The sequence below is a fragment of the Vanessa cardui genome, chromosome 24 (genome assembly GCF_905220365.1).
Source record: "Vanessa cardui chromosome 24, ilVanCard2.1, whole genome shotgun sequence".
Classification (NCBI taxonomy): domain Eukaryota; kingdom Metazoa; phylum Arthropoda; class Insecta; order Lepidoptera; family Nymphalidae; genus Vanessa; species Vanessa cardui.
The window spans coordinates 5,489,334-5,503,165 of NC_061146.1; the positions used below are offsets into that span (position 1 = coordinate 5,489,334).

The 13,832-nt window shown below is 33.8% G+C and overlaps 1 protein-coding gene across 1 annotated transcript; it reads left to right on the forward strand.

Annotated features, from left to right (window-relative positions):
* The first annotated feature begins 5,370 nt into the window (after positions 1 to 5,370).
* On the forward strand, positions 5,371 to 6,354 carry LOC124540237. Its single transcript, XM_047117703.1, has one exon. The coding sequence runs from the start codon at positions 5,371 to 5,373 to the stop codon at positions 6,352 to 6,354; it is 984 nt and encodes a 327-aa protein (XP_046973659.1).
* Positions 6,355 to 13,832: the final 7,478 nt, after the last annotated feature.

Here is a 13,832-nt window from a genome sequence, read left to right on the forward strand (position 1 = left end):
ACGAATGACGTCATCGTGATCAGCGTATTATCATTATCGTCTTATCGCGTCTGTTGAGATATTACACTCTCATTACTAAATCACGACTTGAAACGTTTTTATTTTCATTTTACCTATTTTCATGTAACGTCTATTCCGATGGAAGTGGGAAAAAAGTTAAACAAACGTAAGATTTACGTATTTCATGGGATTTTCTAATAACCCAGCTAGATTGTGCGCTACTTACAAGTGGTTAATATATATTAACTAGCTGCGCCCGCAACCTTGTACGCCTTTGAATATAACATAAAAACAGTAATCCTATAACAGTTTCGTCGACGTTCAAAACGTCATTTAACAAATCCATAAAGAAAATCATGGATTTGACAAGCTCTCGACCAATGGTATCGCTTCATTTCGCTGTCAAATGTTGTCTATTTACCTTTTCTCCTGTTATGGTTGGAGGAGTATAAGCCTGTACATTCTGAAATTCAGATCTATGTAGACAGATTTATTTATGACATCGCCAAACAGCAATTGAATCGTTGTGATCCAGTTTGAAGGGTAGTGAGCCAACAGGCAAAAGATAAATACCATTTGCGTTATAAGGGATGAGTTATTTTTTACAGAATCAATACTTAAGTGGTTAACACTTGAATCCTATATGCTCATTCACCTACTATGAAAAAGAAAAAAATAGACTTTTTTCTCTAACGGTACCAATATGTAGATATAATATGTGGTGATCGCTTACCTAAAAAAGGAAACCTCTTTCCATCACTCTGTTCTAACTTGGATTGTTGGACTAGTTTTTCATCTACGATAAATATAAGATTTTCCGCTGTTTTCAATTAAAAATATATATAATATATAATCTGTTTTCATTTAAAAATATATATAATTACCAGCTGTTACCCTCGGCTTTGCTCCCGTGAAAAATGCTTATAATTAACTTAATAGACTAATTTAAAATATTACGTTAGTTTAAGACCTCTTTGTAAGGAACAGGACCACGGAGGTCGTCACTTTAAAAGAAATATTAAACATTTTCTCATCTATCCATCCATCATCAAGTGATAACTGTAGCCCCTATGACATTCCGATATGTATCAAACTGGAAGCGAGTAGCCGAAGAAAGACCACAGTGGCGTGCATTTGGCGTACAGAATCCTATGTCTGTGGGCAAACACAGGCTGATAATGATGATATATATAATATTATGTAACGAATATTATTCGCTACAAAACATAATGCAAACTATTTTATCTAACAATTACGTACATATGTAATGATTTATTACGTAAAACAATGATGAGTAGAATTATTGCGTGTTTTATCTGATTTTATTTATTGTGAAATTTCATTTGAGTATGATTATTAATTGATTTTAAGTCAGAAGCGAACTATTTTTTATACAGACTTTAATTATTACGAATATAGGTGTGTAAAAATATTTAATATTTTTACACATAGCGATGCAACGGATGCAATGCTGACACTAAATATACTACAGAATTTGTTTATTTACGATATACGACAGCGGTAAGCGACTTTGTTTTATACTATGTTATGACTAAATAAGAATTAATATATCTTACCGATATGTCTGAGAGTTGAGCTCAATTTGTATAAAAAAAAAAACAAATCATGTACGGAACCACCAGATTCGTAGATTCGTCTTTTGTTTCAAAAATCCATTTCAGATTTTTCGAAGTGTAATTAACTATTGTTTCAACTGACGAGTCGGGTTCTGTTGTAACCTGTTCCACGCCTTAACCTGTTCTATAAAACACGGCAAAAAATAGAAAATCGACGGAACGAATAAAAAAAACAGCCCGCGACAGATGCTGACAATGGCGTACAATCGTTGATAAAATGTTTATTCGATAATTTTAAGACGTAATTAGTTTGTTTTTCTATTCGTTTTTCGCGCACGTGCATTATATCAGGTAATTTTATTAATTAGTTTTTCTCATTGAGGATTGGATATTTTCAATAGTTAGATATTTAGATCTTCATGTGTGCGTTGACAGGTTTATTAAAATGACATCACTCCAACATCATAAAATGTTTTTAAAATGTATGAAGCTTTTTATGTAAAATAAAATACTGATGGTAAAGTTTTGACGGCTTGTAACGGCATCATTACACAAAAACAAAAAAGCAGCAACGCGTCAAATTTATGGGATACTCTTATTACCTTATAACATTTTATGAAATCGGTAAGTAGACACGAAAATGCTCCACCGGATACTAAGTGGTAGCCTATAGATATTGGCGCTGTACGAATAAAATTAACCATCACTTATGTTACCAACCTTATTATTAACGATCTTAGTAACTAAGATCGTCAACGATACTAAATACTTCTGTTGGTCGGTAAAATATCCGAGCTTTTGCACCCGTCTGAGTAAGACGGACGGTCTAGGACTAGTGTTGCCCAAATTCAGTCTTGGTCTTGCAGTCTTGGTCTTGTTCTTGCGTTTTTGCAAGACCAAGACCAAGAACAAGACCGCGTATTTTTAGCAAGACCAAGACCAAGACTGACCGTGCAAGACTTGAGCAAGAACAAGACATAGCCTGCAAGACTCTTGCGTCTTGCAGCTAGGACTTAGCGGTTTTTCACGGATTAGTTAGGTGTAACAGTTCGGTGTAAAGGTACGCTTTTTTTTTTTATTACGCTGGAAAAACGCTTTACGCGCTTCCCCCACGTGATGGAAAGTGGGGGGGTGTGTGGGACTCCCCGGAGCCTTGAACGCCGAGTGCGCCCAAGCACCCGGTGTGCTTGGGCGCACTAAAAAACCAGCGGTACCCTCTCCGTCTTTCGGCGGACGCCACGGGATCGCTTACGCATGCTACCGTGACGCCCTAACGGTCGGCCCGCTTATACGGGCCTTCAACAGCTAGGGGGGATTCCCAGGGTACTGGGACCCCCCCTGGTCCCTACGGCGCCTATTGAGGCGGAGGGAGAAGATGCGCGTAGCGCCTTTTCCTTCTCCCCGGTCGTCTTCTGCGGAGCGAGTCAGCGGCGGCATTTTTTTCCCGCTCCCGCTCCGCTGCTTCCTTCTGCGACATGACACTTTCGCAGAAGGAGCGCATCTCTGACCAGCACACCTCGCTACCGAGCATGGTGTTGATAACGCTCGGTAGCGAGAGGTCTCCGCCCATAGTCGCCGCAAGAATGTGCCTCTGGGGCCCCCACGGTGTAAAGGTACGCTTAGGAATTCCATGAGACGCAAAAAACTGTATCAAAGAATATGAAAAACTGGACCTATGCGCATTATGACTAATACCATAAACATACCTACATAGCGAATAAAAAAAAAATATCCATTAAAATCAATCTGAGTGCATGCATAGTTATGTTTTAATCATCGGCACTTTGATAATGCGGCATCAAAGGTTTTGTATTTACTTCTCAAAGAAATTTGCCGTTTTTCGGAAGTACATGGTGATGATACACGCGCCGGCGGCTTCTTTTGAAATCATATACAACAATCGTTGCCGCCGCGCTGAAATCACAACATTTGACACTATTTTATAGCCGTCACAGGGCGTAGGTATACTCATTCATAATAATTTCGAATTTTAAGAGTACCTACAGGTGTTCCAAAGAATAAATAAGTTTCAGAGTGCTTAGAATGAAAATGAATACATTATAATGATCACGCAAGTAGTATTATGATTACGATAAAATGGTAAGGATAGGTAGTAGATGTCATAATAATTTATTCTAGTAAGTATATATTATAATATTGATTATATGGTTTTAAACTAATTACTTAGGTACTATTATTGTATATTCAGTCATTATATTTCTTAAGTTTTTACAAGAAAAAATAGCAAAAAGTGTTCAAATATCACCCGTTTGATAAATATTGTAGCCACATTTAAATATACCTGAAACCTGTAAAACAATTCTATAATACTAATAAAATAATATAAAAAATTTTCATGGATAGTTTTTAAGTAACTTACTTCCATGAAAAACGACATATACTTAGGTCAGTTGATTTTTCAAATTTCTTATCAAATCTTCAGCAATTTATTAATCTGTTTGATCTTTACTATGGCTATGTTAATTCAAACTCACAATGTTCCAATTCTAATACGTTTTTCTAAGATTTATAATAAATTTTAATAAATAGTAATAGACTAATAAGTAATTGCAAGACTTGCAAGACTCTTGCTGCAAGACCAAGACCAAGACCAAGACTGGGAGCGTAAGACCAAGACCAAGCCAAGACCAGGTGTATTGGCGCAAGACCAAGACCAAGACTGGCTAAGTCTCGTCTTGTTCTTGCATTTGGGCAACCCTATCTAGGACCAAGTCTTTATTTATTTATTAATCGCATGAAATTTTACTTTGCTTTTACGAAATGTAGTAGGTATATATGTATAACAACAAACAACACAACAACAGCCTGTAAATTTCCAACAGCCTCCTCTTTCTTCGAGGAGAAGATTTGGAACATATTCCACCACGCTGCTCCAATGTGCGTTGGTGGAATAGGTACATATGTGGCAGAATTTCGTTGAAATTAGACACATGCATGTTTTCTCACGATGTTTTCCTTCACTGCATAGCCCGAAATGAATTGTAAACAGAAATTAAACACAAAAATATTCAGTGGTGCTTGCTTGGGTTTGAACCCAAAATCATCAGTAAGATGCAAACGTTCTAACCACGGGGCTATCTCGGATCGATATAAACCATATATCAATCTGAAATACTAAAATAATGACTATAATCTTAGCGACTTGTGTGTTCGCCTGTACAGGAAGCTTTGGCACGAGCTATCTTATAAAAACCGTTGACCGTCTCCCATTGACATCTAACCTGAACAATGACACTGAAAATTACTATTTTTGGGGTATCTGTGTGTCATATTGAAGTACGGAACCGTAATCAGCTTCCTGCCGAAGTCATTGCCAGTAGGATTACCTACCTGACGTTTAGCGGTGACAAGTGTGTTCGTACATTTTATAGAAACAAAAATAGTAAAACTCAGTGAAATTGATAAAACAAACCTTTATTAAAACATTAAGTGTATAAACATACTGTAAGTGTAATAAATACATTGATAAGTTTTAAAAACAGTGAATTTTGTGCAAAGTAAATCAGCTGTTTGGATCAGCTGATGCGTATATACCTACCCACAAAGAAAACAATTCAACGTATACTTCTTTCGATTAAACGTACAATCTAGTGGTTTGGTGTATTTGTGATTACTCGTTTATTTACATATTCAAACTTTAGAACCGACTATAGTGAAATATATTATCCCTTATACATAATTATTACAATATTTCATTTCCTTAATAAACTTTATACAAAAATATTATTTAGTGACACCTGTTGGAAAAGCTACGTACTACATTAAACGCATAATGGCCAACAAATGTAATCAATGTGGCAAGTTCTTATCAACTACAGATGGCGCAAAGTGCAATAAGTGTAATTCGGTATTCCATCGATTATGCGTCAACGTTAGCCCCGACTCCCGCCTCCCCGCGCGCTGGACGTGCCCAGGGTGCCGCAGAACGGAAAATAAGAATAAGTCTGTCGTAAATACTGAGTCGCCTTCTATGGGTGATATATTTACAGATGCTAGTTCGGCTGATAATGAGGAGAAGAACTCAGCGGTATGCTTGGCTGAGGAAATGAGGCTTCTGCGGTTAGAGCTTATGTCGGTCACGCGAGAGATAACTTCGTTCAGGGTTGAGTTGACGAGAATGAACGACAATATGGCCGAATTTAATAAAAGGGTCGACAACGTAGAGGAGCGTTTGACTTCTTTGGAAGAAAAAAACTCGGGGTCTGTCGATCAAAATTTAAATGATGTCATTGCGCAATTAAAATCAGACATCAACGATCGTGAACAAAAGTCGCTAATAAATGACATCCAAATAACGGGTTTGCCGGAACGGAGTGGTGAGAATGCTATCCATCTGACTCTAGCGGTCACGAAGAAATTAGGCATGGCTCTCGACTCCTGCGATATTGTGAGCGCGGAGCGAGCCGGCCCGCATCGCGCACTAGTGTCGAGTGAGGAGCGTCAGCGTCCGCGACCAGTGATCGTGCGATTGGCGCGGCGGTCTCTGCGCGACGATGTCATAAAGGCGGCGCGGGTACGACGCGGGACCGACACATCAGGCGTCACTGACGGCAATCCGTCCCGAGTCTATATCAATGAGCACCTGACTCGGTTTAATCGCCTGTTGTTTTATAAAGCGAGAGAGGAGGGCAAACGACACGGGTGGCGCTTCATATGGACGCGAGAAGGGAGAATATATATGCGACGTGAGACGGATACAGCAGTACAACGCATTCGGACAGAATGTGATTTAAGTAAGATTTTTGGTTTAAAATAATTTGGCAATTAACCAATTTTATAAGAGTAGTGTATTTATATTACAAATATTTTCTAATATTGTTCTTGTTTGTTTATAGTCTAAGTAAAATTAATTTATTTGCCTTTATTGGAATGTCTATATTTAGTTTTTTTGTCTACTCTTACTATATACTTTTGTTAAGGCTGGATAATGATCAAAATTATTGTAATTTGAAAACGCACTTTGTAACCCTCAATGACGTGTCCCCGGTCAGTATGATAAAATATTTAATATTGTATAAAACTAATATAAAATTATTTATATATTTCCACATTAACTATTACGTTCATTTGAATAACTCTAAGTATATACATCATTCTTTTATATACAGCTTAGTATTATTTTATGAAACGGTCATATTTTGTGCATCTCATTTATTTTTTATCTCTTTGTATATTTTTTTACTTACTATAAAAAATGATCAATTATAAAAATCTTAAATTGGGTTTGTTCAACCCGGGTTCGCTTGGCTCACATCACGACGAGTTTATAGTGCTTATGGAGCGCCATGAGGTAGATGTTATAGCAATTAACGAGACATGGTTGCGCCCGGGAGAGGAGGGCAGAGCTCCTGTTGTGCCTGGCTACCGGTTGCGACACATACCACGGCCAGCAGAAATACGTTCACGAGGTGGGGGTGTCGGTTTTTACGTCAAACGCGGTATATCTGTGTGTACACTTGTACATCCGATATCACCCCTTGTGGAACAAATGTGGGTAAGTATCAAAATAAATAGCAAAACTATAATTGTCGGCACAGCATACCGCCCTCCCTGGGGAAATATTACAACTTTCTTTGACGCCTTGACAGAATCTATAGGTAGCTTACCCTATCATGATAATCTGTACTTATTAGGAGATTTTAATATTAATTATATTGGCACTCGAGATCATCATAAGCAGGCATTGGACTTGTTCCTTTCAACTCATGACTTAACACAATATGTCACAGAACCAACACATTTTACACCTAATAGTGAGACTATGATTGATCTTATTTGCTCAAATACTCCGGTTGGTAAAATAACAGTAGACCACGTAGCGGAATTCGGTGGCCATGCCTTTATATCCTGCGAAATAACTATTAAAAAAAATAAAATCTTACCAAAAACTATTGCGTTTAGACCTTTAAAAGATATTAATTCAGAACACCTTACTGAAGCACTTAATTTAATTAACTGGCAGAGCGTGAAGAATATCGAGGATATAAACGACATGGTGGCCGTATTCACTAGTAATTTGCTGTGGGTATTTGACTTAGTTGCGCCTATTAAAATGATTTATATTAGGGAAGATCAGTACCCCTGGATAACGTATAATATAAAGTTATTGATGGATCGTCGGAATGAGGCACACGTTAAGGCAAAAAGATCTGGGTCGGAAACAAGTAAAAATTATTATAAAGACTTAAAATCGCAGGTCACTCAAGCAATTTATCGAGAGAAGTCGGCTTATTTTAATTTCCATATAAACTCAAATTTCAAAAACTCAATTATACTTTGGAGTCACTTAAAAAAGCATGTTAACATAAAACAAAGGCATAATAATATTATACCAGAAGAACTTAATGATCCGAATACGATAAATAACCATTTTTTGAACATTCCTGGTAGCAACTACGTTTCTCCGTCGACAATCGATTATTATGAGATGCATAAATATGGCTCAGCTATTTTCACGTTGGTTACTGTCGATGAATTAGAGGTCTTAAAAACGGTACACTCTTTAAAGTCAAATGCTATGGGTATAGACAGTATCTCATTGGATATGCTCCTACTGACTTTACCGACTACACTGGCACATATCACTACAGTTATAAATAAATCTATTACAAGCAACACATTTCCGACCTTGTGGCAGACGGCTCTAGTGAGACCTATACCCAAGAAAGACAACGTTAGTGAATTTAAGGATCTTCGACCAATAAGCATATTACCTTGTATTTCAAAGATATTGGAGAGAATTGTGTGTAACCAGTTAACAGGATTCTTAGAGGCTCACAATATCTTACCCACAAGACAGTCCGGGTTTCGAAAACATCACAGCACTACTACCGCGTTATTGGATGTGATTGACAATGTGTTATGTGCACAGGATAGGGATGAGGGTACGATTCTTGTTTTGTTAGATTTCTCGCGTGCCTTTGACACAATAAATAGGACTTTATTTTTAGCAAAACTGAGATATTACGGGTTCAGCTGTAACGCAATTAAATGGTTTTCTAGTTATTTAGGAAATCGTAAACAAATTGTAGAGGTAATAAATGAGGATGGCTCTAGGGCTCTCTCTGATTGTTGTTCCGTTCACAGAGGCGTCCCCCAAGGATCAATATTAGGGCCTATTATCTTTGCGCTTTACTGTGCGGATATAGTTGAAAATATAAAACATTGTAATTACCATATTTATGCTGATGATATACAAATATACTTATCTTTCAAAAATTCAGAAGCAAATATGGCTATACGAAATTTAAATGATGATCTTAAACGTATTTCAGAATGGTCAGATTGTCACAATCTCATTTTAAATCCGATAAAAACCAAATATATAATTTTAGGAACAAAAAAACATGTCAATTTAATTAATGACCTAAATCCATTCTTGCATATCAAAGGAGAAAGAATAGACCGAGTCAAGGAAGCACGAAGTTTGGGCTTGTTGATCGACGAGCAATTAACATTCGAAAAGCACACTATAAATACAGCTCGCAATTGCTTTTACAGGCTAAAAGTCTTATATCAGATCCGGGACGTGCTAAGTAAAGATATGCGTATAAAATTATGCGACATTTTAGTGCTTTCGAAGTTTAATTATGCTGATGCGGTCATCGGGCCTAGATTACTCACACGCACCAAAAATCTTATACAGCGGGTACAAAATGCATGTATAAGGTACTGTTTCAAAATACCGCCTCGCGCACATGTTTCCCCTTACCTCAACAACGCCCGAATAGCGAGGATGGAATACCGTAGGCAACTGCACTTTGCAACCTTGTTGTTTGGTGTAATTAAAAATAAAACGCCTAGATATCTATATAATAAACTGAGCTGGGCCAATGAAAGTAATAGAAGTTACCAAACGAGAGCTTCATCTTATATGCTGAATGTGCCGTCACACCGCACAGCAGCATTCCGCGGCAGTTTTCGGTACGCAGCAACGAGGTGTTGGAACAACATCCCCCCTCCGCTTCGGATCCTAAAGACCATAAAAACATTTAATATTAAATACAAAAAATATTTATTTAATCTACAGTTAGAATCGGAATAATAAGTATATATTCGTATTTGTGTATATGTATAATTATATATATGGTTGTATGTGTTTCTATGTATATATGTTTATATTAGTTATATATAAGTATTACATATACATAATCTTAAAAAATTGGCTTCGTTCTCGAGTTACATAACTATGGCGTGACATCGGCTTAATTACTTTGTAATTTTTATTTTATTTATTTATTTATTTTTTTAATTTATTTTTTTTTTACTTGTATTTTTATTTATTTTTTTTAATAACCAAATAGATCTTCGATTATATATTAATATAGTACTAAAATATAACATACATTAATATCTAATTTTCTTTACCTAGGTATATAAATATTAATTATATATCATCTTACCTTAATGGTATGGCTCCGCTGCGTGCATGGTGTTGTTCCAACTACTATACGTTAGTTATGCTGAGAAAACTGCCGCTAATAATGAGGTTTTATTATTTGATTTTATCGTTGGGTAGTCTAGAAATCAAAGAAAGTATCTCATTAGTTATTTTTAATATAAGCTCACATACTTTATTATTATATGTAATATATTTATACCTTAAACTCTTACGTCCACCGAGTACTTTTCTTTTTGTGTCCACTGAATTCACTATAATTATAATACAAGTAAAATGCACGCGTCACGCGACCACCGGCGCGCGGCGCACGTGGCATTGTAATAACATTCCCAGTGATCCTATTTCTCCATAACTGGTTTTGCTTTATACAAAATATAAATATATTTGCGTGTAGTTTTATTGAATGAATTAATTATTATTTAATGTATGCAATTTATCTTATAAATAAATTATATGTGTAATGTCTATTGTCTTTATTTTAAATTTTAGTATTTGTATTTTAATTGGGTCACCGCCCGTCAGTAGGTATATAAAAAAAGGGTACCATTGAAAATCAGCATTAGGTGTCCACACCTTTGAATTGCTGAATGGTATACCTATTTGGGACACGTCACGTTTATTGTAGTTGTTCTTTTTCTTTATATTTGTTTTTGAATCGTTACTTTTTTTTTATTGTTCATTTTATTTCTTTTGTTTTTTTTTGTGTAAATGATAATTTATTAGTAATTAATTATTATTATTATTATTTTTTATTATTATTTTTACTTTTTATTTTGTACCAAGTGTCATGTTGTCCCAAATAAAAGTGTTCTTTCTTTCTTTCTTCTTCTTCTTTCTAATAAGAGAAAAAAATAACAACAATGTTAAATTAAAAAAAAAGTCAAAATATTTGAGAAAATACAATTGTATAAAATAAATTGATATTTTCTAAAATAAATCTTAAGTAATTATGTTTTTTGTAAAACAATACCGGTCAATAAATAACAGTGAGATTTATTTTTAATTGCATTTTTTATATAATATTCAAATAACTATCCGTAGACTTAATAGCTTACATCCCTTTATAGATTATTATAAAATTAAACATAAAATGAAAATCTTTAAAAAACATATATGAAGGATGATAATTGTTTATTTTATTTTAAAACAATAATAAAATATTTCCATACACAGATTAATAAATTATTTTATTCACGGACGTCAAAATATAAAAGACCGTTTACACAACACGATAAACAATAATCAATCAACGATCGTAAGTTACGAACGGGCACGATAAGGTGTGCCCTTAATTCAGTGAAAGTCAACGGCAGATGCTAGACTGTTTATTGCTTTCACAAAATTATACACTCGCTAACATTATGCATGCGTTGTCACATAGAAATATTGGCAATTCAGAACGAACATATTTATGTTACGTTTTTATGGCAGCATTTTTATTTCTTATCTGTTTTGTTGTTTTTTTTTTGTACAAGTAGGTAAGTACATGTCATGAATAGCTGGCACCGTTTTACATTTTAAAAATAAAATCGTACGGTAATGATAAATAATAACATTTTAATTTTTTATTTAATAAAAAAAATAGAACGTTATATTTAAATTTGGATTCTTTATGTTAAGAACATTAGTTTCTTAGTCAGTTTCACCTTGATAACAATATTTCTGATATTTGGACATCATAAATAGATTTAAAACCATTTCATTTTTAAAATAATATTTCAAGAAAGACATTTCGTAAATTTAGTAGGTTATAAAGACGACTTACTTTAAATTGACCAAGTCATTACAAATCGTTCTAGATGTAAAAAATACTGATTTTAAGTAATAAAATGTTTTAAATTCTTCCTTTCTTTCTTTATGACAAAATTATACCCCATGCCAAATTATTAAAATGACTAATAAATAATTGGGCATAAGGTAAGCACATATTTATTTTATTTATTAATTATATTTACCTATTATGAAAAAAATGCTTACCCTAACATATAAACAAAAATATACACTAATTATTCTGATAGGTAATTTAAGTGAGCTTAATTGTACAATATTAATAATAATCCATTCCATCGTATTTACGAATTACCTCTTAGTGTGCACACATTTGCTTTCTACATAGATATTTTTCGTTTAAGTTTATTATATTTCCTTAATAGATACCTAAGTACATAAAAATATCTGATTTTTTACGTGTCGTAAGTGCTTATTATAGGTACCTATTTCATACAACTGGCCGATTTGGCGGCAGTCAACAATCGATAAAAAAAAGAAAAATAAAAAAGGAGGGAAAGCAACTTCAATTGTAAGTTGAGTCTTCAATTCTTTTGTCGCATTAACGGCAAAAGTTAATGCGACAATAGAATTGTTTGAAACCTTTCTTTTTCTGATCTAAATCATTATAGAATAAAAAAATGGACGCTGAACTTAAATCATACAGCCCTTGATTTATTTCAAGTTTTAAAATGATTGATTCCATTGATTAAGCGGAGAAAGTACATTGATTATTTATTATCTGTATTTTACGTCAAATAAAATGGTGGTAATTTTTAAGATTAATTTAAACGGGTACGTTTCTTGTCTTATCGATAGAATCGAAGTATATAACAGATTGACGTATTACTTGTAAAAGATTTCACCTCTACTTTGATATTGGCAGAATGTTTTGCATTAAACTAGCCTATGAAGGTATAAGGGGGTACCTACACGTTAATACTTAAAGTATACGTTAATAGAAAAGTGTAATTAAAATTAGATATGAAGCCACAAAACCAACAACTAACTGTTAACAGATATTCCGTACTTATTTATTGTTTTATTAGGTATCTACTATGTATTTGGCTACCTAAAAGTGAAAAAGAGCCGAAATCACTAAGAACCAAGGGGTTTTTAAATATTTCTTAGATCTTGGCTTAATATGGCAATTATTGCAATATAAAATTCTTTGCCTGTTCCAAAAAAATGTAATAATTATTAACTTTATTGTTTCTGTTGTACCTTTGGTTATTTTTAAATTAAAGTCAATAACAAAATCATGTCATGTTATATGAATTAAAAAAATACGATTAAATACAAAGGTGTTAAATAATTAATTTAAATACATTAGATAACAATCGTTACATCATTATTCTATTTACATAACAAAAGTATTATATAGACGCATGCGTTTAAGATCCTCGCTCCCAATTGGTTGATCTTGTGAGAGGCGTGGCCACAGCATCCAATGATCGGTGTTTATCTCGTATCTCGTTCGAGATAGGGGAAAGATTTATTTGGGAAACATGTAGGTATTATATTACAAAGATGATTGATAAATTGATATAATCTTGGATTCATAAAAAAAGATAAGCTTGGATTTATACTACTACCTACCTTAGGTACTATAAAAAAGGAATAATTAATGACAATATTTCTTTAAACTGAATTGTAATTATGATAAATATGAGTGAGGATGAACTCTATATTATAGAATAAATGAAAAGTGTCTGAGTCGAAGCATGTCATAAGGAAAAACTGCTTTTTATAAATAAATTCCTGTATTTTGTTTGTCTATGCATGGTCATTGACAAAGTAAAAACCGTCAATAACTGCATTTGCGTTTTAAAATAGCCTAATACCTATCATTCGTAATTCATATTAAAATATTTGATTATTTTGAATTTACTGATTTATATTTTTATTTTATTTTAAGCAATATTTTTTCGATTAATTTTAACTACATTAAAATATATTTTGTTACCTATAGAGAGAGTCTACACGTACTGAAACGTTCATAAAATTTAATAATATATATTTAATTTAAGTAATAAGCAAAACATTTTATTTAAGAAACTTGTAGC